Source organism: Cervus elaphus, chromosome 7, assembly GCF_910594005.1.
Source record: "Cervus elaphus chromosome 7, mCerEla1.1, whole genome shotgun sequence".
In the NCBI taxonomy this organism is placed as follows: domain Eukaryota; kingdom Metazoa; phylum Chordata; class Mammalia; order Artiodactyla; family Cervidae; genus Cervus; species Cervus elaphus.
The window spans coordinates 28,608,566-28,623,944 of NC_057821.1; the positions used below are offsets into that span (position 1 = coordinate 28,608,566).

Genomic DNA, 15,379 nt, shown 5'->3' on the forward strand with positions numbered 1-15,379 from the left:
AAGCAGGAAGAGAATGGGTTGTGGTAGAAAATGAGGTGTTGGGTGGGAGGAAGCAGATTCTAGGATGTCCGAGGAAAGGCCTTGGTTGTTGATCTGCCCACTGTCTGTGATGGGAAGTCCCATGTGGGGATGGATGAGGAGTGTGGTCAGTAACAAGTTGATATTGGGATCTCAGGTAAAAATCCCAGGAACATTTCTAAGTAGAAAGATGTTTTTCTCTACAACATATTGGAGTAATAGGACTTGTCTTACAGCACAGGTTTACTTATATATTAGCTGTTTTTCTTTTTTTCATCTTTTAAACTTTTTTATTTACAATAAAATTTAGCAGTCATTATGGACTTAAATGGAGCAGATGTCAGCTGTGTATTAAGCATTATACTTCATTCCCTGAAGGTGTGCCCATCATCACTCAAGCTGCTTGTCACCCTCTGACTTCTGGTCCAGTCTACTCTTGTTACTCTTCACCATGTAGATGAAGAAAGTGAGGGTCTCCTTTTCATTCACAGGTATGTTCCTGAATTGTTGGCTGACAGTTTCTGCTAACTGGGCCTTTTTGAAGCCTGATCTGGTCTGCAAAGTGTCGTTTATAACGTCGGAGAGTGTTCACCCGCAGCTGGAACAGATCACCCTCAGGAATGTCTGTGTCGTGCTCAGGAGAATCTCTGCCATCGTCACTTGTCTTCCTCTGCCTTTTATTCATACACTCTGGATGGAATTCTTGTGGAAATCGCAAATATACAGGTGTCTTACGCTCTGGTCGATGTCCAGCTTGAGTTTCTACTGTGAGATGCTCTTCTGGACTCTCCCTGAAGGAGGCGTTGCTCTCCTCGGTGAGGAGGCAGCTCAGGCCGTAGCCCGGGGCGGCGGCGGGGGCGGCTGGGGACCTTTCGCGGCAGTTCTTCTCGGTGCTAAAGCCGTTCATCTCCTCGTCCCGGCCGGCCTCTCTGGGCGAAGGTCCCCTAGGCCACTCCGTAGCCGTGCTCCCCGCGGGGCAGGTCGCCGAGGCCCCCGCACAAGAGGGTCCCAGAGCCCGTCTCCAGCCAAGGCGCTGCCCAGCCCCACTCGCCGGAGGCCCGGCCCCGCGCCGCCGCGCTCCGGCTCCTTCGGTTCCCGGCCCGCGTCTCCACTGAGCCCCTTTCTCCCTGCTCGCGGCCCGAGGGTGGTCTCCCGCGGCTTGCAGTCTCCCTGAGGCGCCTTCTGCCGGGGGCCCTGAACCGTCACCCTTCGGCGGGGACGTCCAGGAGGGCGTCCCAGGAAGCAGCTGCTCCCTGAAGACTCCGGGCCCCGGTTGCCAGAGGGTTCTGAGGGCCCCCGCCGGCTCCAGCCTTATTTCAGCTGCGGAGCAAACTCGCCGCCGGGCAGCTGCCCCGGGGTGGCGCGGCCTCCCTGCGCTGCGCCCGGCCTCGAACCCGCGGCGCCCGGTCCCCTGTTATTCGTCTAGCCCGCCCCACCCCTGCAGCCGCTCGGTTGCGCCCTGAGTCCCGAGTCCCGAGTCCCGAGGCAGTGCCTGGGCCGCCCGGCCTCTGCCGGCCCAAGGCTCCGCACCTTAGCTGTTTTTCTGAGTGACATTTTTCTCATCTACTTAATAGGGATTATAATTTGAACTTCATGGGATTGCTGTGAGGACTAAATGATGGTATATTTAAAAAAAAAATCATAGAAGTCACTCAGAAGCAAAATGATAGCAAAACAAACACAAAGTTAAAAAGATGACCATTTCATCTAGATACAACATGCATTAATAAACTTTTATTTCTTAGAGTATATTTCTTAAAGTGGCTAGTAATTTTCTTCTTCATCACACAACGTCTGGAGGAGACAGAAGAAGGGAGGAAGACTCTTCTTAAAGACAAAGTCAAGCTCTGGAGGGCACTGAAATGAACTGAGCGGAGGAAAGATGGGGAAGCAGTGACCATAAGGGTTGTTACTGTGCCCATCCCAATATCCAGTCAAGCAACTTCCTTGATCCTAGAATTCTAAGTTATGAGGAGAGCCCTGGGAACATACTTGACATCATTGCTAAGCCTGATGAAGCTATGAGTCTCTTCTGAAACAACACTCTGCTCCAACACTAACTTTGGTTGTCAGACATGGGAAGGCTTTGCTTATTCTTGTCCTTGACACAGGCTATAACCTATGGCTATTTCCTGGGAGCATTCTGGTCTTCCATCATGACTCACTCCCTCATTATGGTAAATCTTTGTCTTCACCTCCATGATCCTCTTCTCCATCAAGGTTTCCTCCCTTAAAATGTCTCCCACTCCCCAGCATCTATGGCCATGCCCTCTTCAATGACTCCACTAAGATCTGCTCTGTGGCTGTCACTGGTGTGTCCTTTTCCATGGTTTCGTTCATGACCCCAAGCCTGTGGTTTTCATCATGGCCTTCAGTAGAAACCTTGATGACTCATTCTCACAATCACCTTCATGACTGTGACTCAATTCATGGGCCACATTGTAGCTTTCTTCATGGCCAAGGCCACAGGCCTTTCCATGACTCAGTTTATTGTCGAGGCTGCACAACAGTGGACCCAGGCCAAAATCATGGGTATAATAAGTGTTTCTCAGAGGCAGAAGAGTATCCCTCTAAAAGAGAAAGATGTGAATATTTTAAGACAATGATCCTCTCACATTTCACAATCCACCTGGTTGGTTGACTAAAATCACAAACTCTCACTTTTTTTTTCAGATATTCATTTTACTGAAACTGAACTTGAAATTAACAAAAGTAAGCAAAGCAAAGCACAGCAAATGCATTGTAGAAGATCTAGATTAAAAAGTCAGAGGTATAAAAATGAATGGTTTATCCTTTTCCAAGTTTTTCCTACCTTGAAGATTTTTTAAAATTGAAGTATAATTTACAATGTGTCAGTTTCAAGTGTACAGCAAGTTGATTCAGTAATATATATATATGTATTATATATATTATACATATTCTTTTTCAGATTCTTTTCCATTATAGATTATACTATATTATTATTATTACAGATATTGAATATAGTTCCCTGTGTTATACAGGAGGTCCTTTGTTGTTTACTTTTTTTATATATAGTACTGTGCATATGTTAATCTCAAACTTCTAATATATCTCCTTCCCTCTGACTGTCTTTTTGGTAACCATAAGTCTGTGAGTCTATTTCTGTTTGGTAAATAAGTTCATTTGTGTCGTTTTTTAGGTTCTATATATTTAGGATTGGCTAGTATGAATAATTTCAGCAGGCTTGGGCAATAGGGGTGGTCTTTAGTTGTCTGGTAGCTGACTCTTGGTGATGGTGATTTAGTCTCTCTGTTGTGTCCAGCTCTTGTAACCCCATGGACTGCAGCCCACCAGTCTCCTCTCCCCATGGGATATCCCAGGCAAGAATACTGAAGTGGCTTGTTATTTCCTTCTCCAGGGGATCTTCCCAATCCAGGGATCAAGCCTGGGTCTCCTGCATTGCAGGTAGATATTTTACCGACTGTGCTACCAGGGAAGCCCCAAACCAGGGAATCTTCCCAATCAGGGATCAAACCTGGGTCTCCAGCACTGGCAGGCAAATTCTTTACCACTGAGCCACCTGGGAAGCCATATAAGTGCTATCATATGATATTTGTGTTTTTCTGTCTGACTAACTTCACTGAATATGATAATCTTTAGATCCATCCATGTTGCTACAAATGGCATATTTCATTATTTTTTTTATGACTGAGCAATAGTCCATTGTATATATATACCACATCTTCTTTATCCATTTATCTGTCAGTGGATATCTTCCATGTCTTTTATGGAAGTTTTCTTCCATGTCTTTTATGGAAGTTTTCTTCCATGTCTTGGCTGCTACAACTAAATAGTGCTGCTACAAACATTGGGGTTCATGTATCATTTTGAATCAGAGTTTTCTCTGGATATATGCCCAAGAGTGGGATTGCAGGATCATATGGTAACTCTCTTTTCAGTTTTTTAAGGAAACTCCATACTGTTTTCCATTATGGCTGTACCAATTTACATTCCCACCAACAGTGTAGGAGTGTTCTTTTCTCCCTCATTTATTATTTATAGACTTTTCAAAAATATATTTATTTATTTAGCTGCATTGGGTCTTACTTGCAACACATGGAATCTTCATCTCATCATGTGGAATCTTTTCTTGTGGCACCTGGGCTTAGTTGCTCTGCGACATGTGGCCTCTTAGTTCACCAACCAGGAATTCAGTCTGCATCCCTTGCATTGGCAGGCAGATTCTTAACCACTGGACCACCAGGGAAGTCTGTACCCTGGAATTTTCTGCATCCCAGGGAAATGCACCATAATAATATAGGGGCTGGAAGGTAAAGGGTGGGTGGCTGTAGAAGGGGAACTAGAAAAGTATAACTAGCTGATGTTTTGACCACAGGCAAAAAAACCCATATGGAAGCTGAAAATTGGGAAGATGATTCCCATCCGTTAAGGCACCCCACTAATGCATAATACTCTTTAGAAGCCTTCATATACCTCCAAGAGTATGCACAAACTCCATTTAAAGATCCTTGTGCTAGGCCAGCAGTGCAAAAGTGCTTAATCCCATCCACTGCCTAGACCTCTGCTTGGGTCAAACCTGCTGGGTGAGCTGGGGTTTTGTCGGGTTCAAATGTGTTTCGTTCATGTAAGTGGATCCCATGATGAAAGCTGAGTCATGATGCTTCTTAACCCTACGTACACACTCCAGTTGCTGGGAATAATGAGATGTTCACAGCGTAACTATGTGATTTAACCACAAGCTGAGTTACTCACTGTGGTGCTCTCACTTTTCATTTCCCTCTATCTTGAAGTGCCTATTGCTGTTTATCTTTGGAAATCAAAATTTTTAGTCACAAGTTATGCCTGCTGGGTAACATTTTTACAGCTTTATTGAGAATATAATTTATATCACATATAGTTCATCTGTTTAAAATAGATATATTAATGAAGTTTGCAAAGTCGAGTGGGCCTTAGGAAGCATCACTATGAACAAAGCTAGTGGAGGTGATGGAATTCCAGTTGAGCTATTTCAAATCCTAAAAATGATGCTGTTAAAGTGCTGCACTCAATATGACAGCAAATTTGGAAAACTCAGTGGTGGCCACAGGACTGGAAATGGTCAGTTTTCATTCCAGTCCCAAAGAAAGACAATGACAAGGAATGTTCAAACTACTGTACAATTGTACTCATCTCACACACTAGCAAAATAATACTCAAAATTCTCCAAGCCAGGCTTCAACAGTATGTGAACGGTGAACTTCCAGATGTTCAAGCTGGGTTTAGAAAAGGCAGAGGAACCAGAGATCAAATTGCCAACATCTGTTGGATCATCAAAAAAGCAAGAGAGTTCCACAAAAATATCTACTTCTGCTTTACTGACTATGCCAAAGCCTTTGACTGTGTGGATCACCACAAACTGTGGAAAATTCTTAAAGAGATGGGACTACCAGACCATATGACCTGCCTCCCGAGAAATCTGTATGCAAGTCAACAAGCAACAGTTAGAACCAGACATGGAACAACTGACTGGTTCCAAATTGGGAAAGGAGTACATCAAGGCTGTATATTGTCACCCTGCTTATTTAACTTATATGCAGAATACATCATGAGAAATGCTTTGTTCACCTGATGCGAAGAACTGACTCATTTGAAAAGACCCTGATGATGGGAAAGATTGAAGGTGGGAGGAGAAGGGGACAACAGAGGATGAGATGGTTGGCTGGCATCACCAACTCAATGGACATGAGTTTGAGTAAACTCCGGGAGTTGGTGATGGACAGGGAAGCCTGGTGGGCTGCAGTCCATGGGTTAGCAAAGAGTTGGAAATGACTGAGTGACTGAACTGAACTGAATTGAGGGGTTTAGTATATTTACAGTCGTTAATAAGCCCTTTCTAATTGCAGACTAAATTCTTTCTTCCCTCTTGTTCTTTTACTCCCTCTGGTCTATCTCTTCCTTTTTTCTCTGTTTTGAACTTTACTACTCATGTGTTAGTCCTCCTGAATCAATCCTCTAAGTGTCTTCTATTTTCTGGGTGATTTTCATCTCTGATTTCTTGTGTCTAATTGAGCTACTTTTCCCACTTGATCTTCCAGATAATTAATTTTATTCTCAGCCAACTTCCTTAAATTTGTCTATTACAATTTAAATGTGAAAATGCATGTTTTGTAATTTTTAATTATTTAAATGGACTACTTTAAAATAATTCTCCAATCTCATTTATTTTTACATTTTTCACATTATACTTTCCACAGTTCACACCAGTGGGAGGCAACTTTCCAGGGGGTTCAACTCAGCTTATCCTTCTGGTTGCTGGGTCCCTTTAGATAAGAGGATGGTGGTGGTGGTGGTGGTGGTGGGCCTGCATATGGCTCATCATGGCCTCATTGATTAGGATCAACTGTCTGGTTTGCTGACACTTGAGAAACACAGTGAGTGGTGGAAGGCAGAGCAGTTCCCACTGCTGTGAGTTGGGGTAAACCCACCAAAAACCTGCTAGTTCTTTCCTGAGGGCTCTGTCCCAGGTGGAAGCCCTGTCACTGCCTCATGAATTCAGAGCCACTAGCCTTTTTCAACACAGCTCTTCTCTGTCTTCCAAGACCTGTAGGATCAGGTAGCCTTCTATCCTAGACCTTGAAAGGGGCATGTGCAGCCCCTGTGGAAGGGGAATTCATGAGAATCTTGGCTTTACCCCAGGTATTCCTGCCATGAGCCTCTTGGTAAAGTCAGGAATTCTTTTCCTCAATAAAAACAAGAAGCACTTTCTCTCTGCTTCCAAAGGCAGCACTCTCAGAGTGAAAGTATCAACTAGCACCTTTACTCTGACAAGTAATCCAAGTCAGGAGCAAGTGTAAATGGCATGGATACTGCGACTTTGAGTGACGCCGCCCTGCCCACAGGAAACCACTGCCTGTCATGCTCTGGGTTCTGCATGTGCTATAATGTAATCTCTATGAACCGCAGGCCTAATCCCATGAGCCTGTAGGATCCTGGCAGCTGCCCTCCTTTCTCCTCTCTCCCATTGCAGTTCTGTCAGTCTGGGAGAGTCTTGCAGACATAGGGTTCCTGCTTTGGGCAAAAAGGATTAGAAAAAGGGGACAGATATGAATAAGGTATCCAAATTTTACCGTGGAGATTCTGAATGCCAAGTGGATTCCGGCATGGGGTTCTCTCATACAACCAGGAGATTCAACTCAGCGCAGCAGATACCCACTCATGTGCACACACAAGTTCTCTCTGTGATTTAATTTCATGTGTTTATTTCTTAGCTTAGAGACCAATAGAGTCTCTTTCCAACATCTAGTAAAAGCAAGAGAGAAAGAGGAAGTGTCTTCCCCAAGCCTGGCAGAGACCCAAATGAAGCTGGGAGGGGGCTCCTGGGGATGAATGAAAGGACACTCAGATCTCTGGTCCCCCAGGCTGGCTTTCTCTCTGAGGAATGTGGCTCCGTGGCTTCAGCAGCCACTCAGAACCCACTGTGACTTTCTCTCATCTCCATGGTTCCTGAGGATATGGGTCTGTTCCAGGGCCTGGCAGGGCTCCACCTAGGCCTGTGATGGGCTCCGTGATTCCCTCCAGGGCCCCAGCCGAGGTTGGGGCCATGGGGGCGGTAGACAGCTGTGTCAAGGACACTTCTCATGGACAGGGAGTTTCTCTAGAAAAAGAAGGCAGAATCCTTTCAGAATTGGGTCCTCCACCCCCAGCAAGCCTTCACCATGGATACTTGCTGGAATCTTCTCCCCCTTTAAACCATCTCCCTCACATGGTAGTTCTTTCACCAGTCTTTACAGTCTTTATTTCTTCTTTTGCCCTCCTGCCCCAAAAGTCAATCGTTTCCTCTGCACATTGATTGGTTCCTCTGTTTCTAACTTTCTGTTTCTCTTTAAAACCTTTCTCCTGATCTTTCTTTCCTCCCTACTCACCCCTAACTTGATGGTCCTACTATTCACACTTCATTTCCTTATGTTCCTGCTACTCCTTCCCCCCAGGCACTTTCCTACGTATTAGGCACTCACCACGCAGAAGAAGAGCCCAACAAAGAATCCCACGACCACTACAACTGAGACCAGAGTGATGAGGAAGATTTCCCATGGCTTCAGGGACCCAGTGGGCTTCACTTCCTCCACTGGAGTTGCAGCACTTGTGTTACTTTTGTTAGACGTTGTGTGTGTTCCAGTTGGAAAAGGTGTATCAGAGCCTCCTGTGATTGCACTGGATCCAGTTTTGGAGGATGTGCTGGCCCCTCCAGAGGTCACACTGGATCCAGTACTGGAGGTTGTGCTGGCCCTTCCAGAGGTCACACTGGATCCGGTACTAGAGGTTGTGCTGGCCCCTCCAGAGTTCATGCTGGATCCAGTACTGGAGGTTGTGCTGGACCCTCCAGAGGTCACACTGGATCCAGTACTGGAGGTTGTGCTGGACCCTCCAGAGGTCACGCTGGATCCAATACTGGAGGTTGTGCTGGCCCCTCCAGAGGTCACGCTGAATCCAGTGTCAGAGGTGGTGCTGGCCCCTCCAGAGGTCACACTGGATCCAGTACTGGAGGTTGTGCTGGACCCTCCAGAGGTCACACTGGATTCAGTACTGGAGGTTGTGCTGGACCCTCCAGAGGTCACGCTGGATCCAATACTGGAGGTTGTGCTGGCCCCTCCAGAGTTCATGCTGGATCCGGTGTCAGAGGCTGTGCTGGACCCTCCAGAGGTCACACTGGATCCAGTACTGGAGGTTGTGCTGGCTCTTCCAGAAGTCACACTGGATCCAGTACTGGGGGTTGTGCTGGCCCCTCCAGAGGTCACGCTGGATCCAGTGTCAGAGGCTGTGCTGGCCCCTCCAGAGGTCACACTGGATTCAGTACTGGAGGTTGTGCTGGCTCTTCCAGAAGTCACACTGGATCCAGTACTGGGGGTTGTGCTGGCCCCTCCAGAGGTCACGCTGGATCCAGTGTCAGAGGCTGTGCTGGCCCCTCCAGAGGTCACACTGGATCCAGTACTGGAGGTTGTGCTGGACCCTCCAGAGGTCACACTGGATTCAGTACTGGAGGTTGTGCTGGACCCTCCAGAGGTCACGCTGGATTCAGTACTGGAAGTTGTGCTGGCCCCTCCAGAGGTCATGCTGGATCCAGTACTGGGGGTTGTGCTGGCCCCTCCAGAGGTCACGCTGGATCCAGTGTCAGAGGCTGTGCTGGCCCCTCCAGAGGTCACACTGGATCCAGTGTCAGAAGTTGTGCTGGACCCTCCAGAGGTCACACTGGATTCAGTACTGGAGGTTGTGCTGGACCCTCCAGAGATCATGCTAGATCCAGTACTGGAGGTTGTGCTGGACCCTCCAGAGGTCATGCTAGATCCATTGTCAGAGGTTGTGCTGGATCCTCCAGAGGTCATGCTGGATCCAGTACTGGAGGTTGTGCTGGACCCTCCAGAGGTCACGCTGGATTCAGTACTGGAGGTTGTGCTGGACCCTCCAGAGGTCATGCTGGATTCAGTACTGGAGGCTGAGCTGGATCCACTGAAGGTCTCTTGAGATCCAGCATTAGTGGCTGTGCTAGGACTACCATGGGTCGTGCTGGATGCAGTGTTCGAGGCTATACTAGTCTCACTGGAGGTTGCACTGGATCCAGTGGTGGTTGTAGTGGGTTCACTGGAAGTTGGGCTGGATTCATTGTTGACAGTTGTACTACTATTACTGGAGGTTATGCCTAATGATAATTATAAATGATGACATATATTGAGCATTCATACTTTCTGCTCAATGCCTGGTTAAATTCATTACGTGGATAATTCTATTTAATGTTTCAGTACAGCCCAATGAAATAGATATTATTATTATCAACAGCTAAGATGAAAAAATTGAGGCTTAGAAATGTTGACACTTGCCTAAGTTTATACAGCTAGTAAGTAGTAGAACAGGAATTTGAACCCAGGCTATTGAATCTGCATTTTTAACCACCAAGCTAGGTCATCCTCCACATCCACCCCTAAAACCAGGGTTACATGACCTAATTTCACTGAGAATGAGCTTATTCCATCAACTACTGTACAATATTTAACACAGATAAAAAGTATTATAAAGGAATTGTAGAACCCAGGTGAAATGTATATATTGGCTAATTAATTTTTAAATTGGTATAACTTCTTTCTTGAAAAATATTTCTGAGTGTTATTCAGAAACCATCTATATCAGAATTATCTGGGAAGCTTGTTAAAAATAACGATTTCTAGGCAAACCACACTAGACTAAATGAATCAGAATCTGAGATGGGACTAGGTATCTGGGTGATTATATATGTATTCAAGTTCCAGGAGCTCCTGATCACAAGGCAAAGATTGGAAAAGAACAAGTTATATGTAGCTGAGATATAAAAGATCTCCCAGGATTCAGGTCTGCAAATCAAAATCTACAGGTACAGGGAAGCATTTCCACCTTCCTGAAGGCTCAGGTGGAGTTAAGTTTGTGCTTAACTCACTACCTTGAAGGACAAAGACACTCAGGCTCCCCACATAAAATTTATCTCATTTCTGGTTCATTTTACTACTAACTTGGACCTGAGTGCCTATCACCTCACCCCACACAGGTGTGTTTTTTCTTCAGGCTTATTTGAACTAACATAGGATTAGAAAGAAAGCGCTAAGTTGTGTCTGACTCTTGGGATCCCATGAACTGTAGCCTGCCAGGCTCCTCTGTCCATGGGATTCTCCAGCAAGCATACTGGAGTGGGTTGCCATTTCCTTCTCCAGGGGAACTTCCCAACCCAGGAATTGAACCCAGGTCTACCTGCATTGCAGGTAGATGCTTTACGTACTGAGCTATATAAATACAATTAGAACTTAGCTCTATTTGCGGAAAGCCCCGCTCCCCCGTGAAGTCTGCAATGGAGTACAAATTGGAGTTAAGATCAGAATCATGAGTAAAACTAAATAAGAAACTGAGATGAGGACTTCCTTGTGGTCCAGTGGTTGAGAGTGTGCCTGCCAATGCAGGGGCACAGGTTCGATCCCAGGTCTGGAAAAATTCCGGGTGCCACAGGGCAACTAAGCCCACTTACCACAACTAAGCCCATGTACCGCAACTACTGAAGCCTGCATACTCCAGAGCCCTCAAGCCGCAACAAGAGACGCTACCACAATGAGAATCCTAAGCACAGCAACTAGAGAGTAGCCCTCACTTGCTGTAACTAGAGAAAGCCCTCTCACAGCAAGGAAGACCCAGCACAGCCAAAAACATATACATACATAAGATATAATTTTAAAAAAGAAACAGATAAACAAGAGTAGGGGTGACATGTAAAAGAGGAAATGGATTTGATCTGAGAAGTTTTGAAGAACAGAGTAAGTGCGTCAAAATTCTACGAGGGCTAATTTTGATTCAAAATGATGAATTCTCAGGGAGTTCCCTGGTGTCTAGTGGTTAGGATTCGGCACTTTCACTGCCAAATGGCTCAGGTTCATTCCCTGTTTGGGGAACTGAGATCCTGCAAGCCATGTGGCACAGCCAAAATAAAAATTAAAGGATTCTCTTAGAAGTCATGCTTCCTAGTTGCACAATAGAAGATGGCCCAAGGAGTGTTTAATAGAGTGTCAGAAGTGTGGAACAGAGTGGGAGTTAGTTTTGACTCTTAAATCCTTTTCTCCTTGGTCTGAGGCTGACTTAGGCTGATTGAGGAATCAGGGTTAAGGACAGGAGAAAAATTAAGTCTATAGAATATAGAAGAGGGATATTTTTAAATAAGTAAATTCTTCTTGTTATTAATATTTAGCCCTCTAGCCATATCTCATGGATTATTGCCATTTTATAGATGCATAAACTGAGGCACAGAGCAGCTAACTAACCTAAAGTGCGTAGGTAACAGATGGAGCCATGATTCAAACACTGACAACTGGACACCAAAGTCCACAGTTCTAAGCACTGTGCTTGACTACCTCCTGGGTGATACCTTATTAGACTGAAGTGACTAGAGTGAAATGACCCTCAGTCTATGGAGGAAAACCAGAGCTATTCCTAATGGTGATCATCATCTCCCATAATCTCTCAAAAGTTCACAGACCACCCACCTTTAAAGAAAAGCACTCACCATGTTGTAATAGTAGGACATGCAACAGTAAGCAATACTTAAGGCGAATGTTTCTTTTCTGCATCTTGATCTTCCTCTTCGTGGCTGGTAAACAAGGTGCTTGGATCCCGATGTGGCCAAGATCTAGAAGGCAAAGAACAGTATCTTGAGAAAGGAGAGTTCAAGGTGAAGAGATAAAGGCTGGAGCTTCCAAGAGCTTAGGTCTCCTAAGTATATGTTCTTGGAAAGAATCTTGAGCTTGAGTGGTGGGAGATGAGATGCCTGGGCTACTTAAGCTTTCTTCGCACGATGTTGTTGCCTCTTTCTTTATCATGGATAAGCTGCAGGGGCCTTTATAGCTTCAAATAGGTTGGGGAGGAGTTGGGAAATCGACCTGTTTTTCAACCAACTATGAGCAAGTAACAAAACAATACTGAGTCTGGGAAGAAATAGACTGGGGGTCAAGAGGAAGGTGAGAAAGGAGAATGATATGATCACAGTAGGCAGGGCATTGGGCTGGGTTTGAGCAGGAAGTAAGATTGGATAAGGAAATCAAGATTGTCAGAGTGGAAGGGACCCACCCTTGAGGCAAAAACGGGGTCAGAAACCTGTTCCAGTTCATGACTTTGTTTCCTAGTCACGAAGTGCTGTGTGTTTGCTTTTAGCATGAAAGAAACCCTAACAGACTGAGCTGAGGGGGCAGGACCCCACATCTCCGAATCAAAAAAATATGAGACTTCAAAGAGAGTAGTAACTAGGGATCTGGGCTCCTGGGATACAGGCAGAAGACAAATGGTACATTGCTGAGTATGCAGTAGGCACTCAACAATGCACAATGACTGAACAGGGAAAGAGAGACCCATGGGCAATGTAGTTATCTTTGGGCTCTCTAAGGCATGGGGGATGAGGGTGGGAGAGAGTATTGAATATGCAGGAACAAACTACTTGTCATATTCATAGCAGGTGAAGGGGTGATGTAGGCCCTCCCTTTTAAAAATTTTATTGAAGTATAGTTGATTTACAATGTTGTGTTAATTTCTGCTGTAAAGTGATTCAGTTACACAGATATATAGATTCTTTTTCATACTCTTTTTCACTATGATTTAATATAGTTTCTTGGGCTACACAGTAAGACCTTGTTCTTTATCCATCCTATGTAGAATAGTTTCTACCTGCTAATCCCAAACTCCCAGTCTTTCCCTCCCCACCCCCAAGGGCCGCCTTTTGATTCTCAACCTTAGGGGTTCCCTTCTTGTTTGTCTTCAGAGTAATTCATAGGGGTTTTTCCTCCCTGGGACCCTTCAAATGTTCCTTCTCATCAGCCTTAATGAAGCATCTCCCAGGAGGGTATAGCATAGCAACCACTTCAGGAGACCTCAACTCTGTTGGGGGAGGGAGATACATGGTCCAGGTTCCTTAGGAACTTCGAGCTGGGTGGACGCAGATCCAGAGGGAGAAAGGACATGCAGTTGGCTAAATGAGCATGACTGAAGAAATGCAAATGAGTGGAGGGTTTGAGGAGTTCATGGGGAAGACTTCTTGGGGCCAGGGCGAGGGGGTGGGGTTGATGGGAGTTCCAGTGCTGTCTGCACGATCAAAGTCAGCTGTCTCCATTCCCTGTCAGTGAGGAGAAGCTTCATGGAAGAGGCGACATCTCGGGTAATTTATTTATAGGTGAACGGGCATCCTTAACATGTCAGATCTGCTACAAAGAAGCTGGCAAGCAGGAGGTGGCTGGAAACATGAAGGTGCTTGGAATAATTGAGTCTGAAAGTTAGAAGGGACAGAGTGTGCTGGGAAAGGCTTGCATGCACGCCTGGATGGTTTCTGAGGCTGAGGTGTGAGGTGCCAGTCAGGGATGGGTGGGCTTCTGGACCCCCAGTAATCCTGTCCTGTGGCCAGAAAGCCAATAGCACTCTAAGAAAGAAAACTTCTTCCCTCTAGAATTATTTGGAGGAGGAGGTCGTGAATTCAATTCCAGATTTCACCTTTTAGAGTTTTCCTAAAAGACATGCATACTTATCAGTCTAAATGTAATTAATATCTTTATGCTCCTTCAAACAATATAAGGACCTTGGAACACTTTCATTCTTATTACGTCTTATTATGTCTCCCAACTCTTATATTATCAAGTATGTTAAGTCTATCTTGTTTGTTTTTTTTAACTTCACAAGAGATTATTGCTTACACACCATAAGAATATAGTCACACAGTTGACCTTTGTTGGCAAAGTAATGTCTCTGCTTTTTAATACACTGTCTACGTTTGTCATAGCTTTTCTTCCAAGGAGCACGTCAGTTCAGTCGCTCAGTCGTGTCCAACGCTTTGTGACCCCACGGACTGCAGCACACCAGGCTTCCTGTCTATCACCAACCCAAGAGTTTGCTCAAACTCACATCCATCAAGTCGGTGATGCCATCCAACCATCTCATCCTCTGTTGTCCCCTTCTCCTCCTGCCTTCATTCTTTCCCAGCATCAGGGTTTTTTCAAATGAGTCAGTTCTTCGCATCAGGTGGACAAAGTATTGGAGTTTCAGCTTCAACATCAGTCCTTCCAATGAATATTCAGGACTGACTTCCTTTAGGATGGACTGGTTGGATCTCCTTGCAGTCCAAGGGACTCTTAAGAGTCTTCTCCAACACCACAGTTCAAAAGCATCAGTTCTTTGGTGCTCAGCTTTCTTTATAGTCCAACTCTCACATCCATACATGACAATGGGAAAAACCGTAGCTTGGACTAGATGGACCTTTTTTGGCAAAGTAAGGTCTCTGCTTTTTAATATGCTGTCTAGGTTGGTCATAGCTTTTCTTCCAAGGAGCAAGTGTCTTTTAACTTCATGGCTGCAGTCACCATCTGCAGTGATTTTGGAGCCCAAGAAAATAAAGTCTGTCACTGTTTCCATTGTTTCCCCATCTATTTGCCATGAAGTGATGGGACCAGATGCCATGATCTTAGTTTTCTGAATGTTGAGTTGTAAGCCAGCTTCTTTACTCTCCTCTTTCACTTTCATCAAGAGCTCTTTAGTTACTCTTCCTTTCTGCCATAAGCGTGGTATCATCTGCATGTCTGAGGTTATTGATATTTCTCCCAGCAATCTTGATCCCAGCTTGTGCTTCATCCAGCCTGGCATTTCTCATGATGTACTCTGCATATAAGTTAAATAAGCAGGGTGACAATATACAGCCTTGACGTGCTTCTTTCCCAATTTGGAACCAGTCTGTTGTTCCATGTCTGGTTCTAACTGTTGTTTCTTGACCTGCACACAGATTTCTCAGGAGGCAGGTAAGGTGGTCTGGTATTCCTATCTCTTGAATTTTCCACAGTTTATTGTGATCTACACAAAGGCTTTGGCA

General features: G+C 45.3%; 1 protein-coding gene and 1 pseudogene across 3 annotated transcripts; both read right to left on the reverse strand.

Moving 5' to 3' along the window:
* Nucleotides 1-408: 408 nt before the first annotated feature.
* On the reverse strand, nucleotides 409-925 carry LOC122697775 (annotated as a pseudogene).
* Nucleotides 926-7,216: 6,291 nt separating this feature from the next.
* On the reverse strand, nucleotides 7,217-12,372 carry MUC21 (mucin 21, cell surface associated). 3 transcript variants are annotated; one of them, XM_043907996.1, is made up of 4 exons: nucleotides 12,047-12,372; nucleotides 9,163-9,673; nucleotides 7,995-9,075; nucleotides 7,217-7,633 (listed from the first exon to the last, which is right to left on the reverse strand). In XM_043907996.1, the coding sequence occupies exons 1-4, from the start codon at nucleotides 12,108-12,110 to the stop codon at nucleotides 7,445-7,447; spliced, it is 1,845 nt and encodes a 614-aa protein (XP_043763931.1). In that variant the 5' UTR covers nucleotides 12,111-12,372; the 3' UTR covers nucleotides 7,217-7,444. The 3 variants fall into 3 exon arrangements, with proteins under 3 accessions (XP_043763931.1, XP_043763932.1, XP_043763930.1); XM_043907997.1 differs by having other exon boundaries at nucleotides 7,995-8,220; nucleotides 8,356-9,673; XM_043907995.1 differs by having other exon boundaries at nucleotides 7,995-9,673.
* Nucleotides 12,373-15,379: the final 3,007 nt, after the last annotated feature.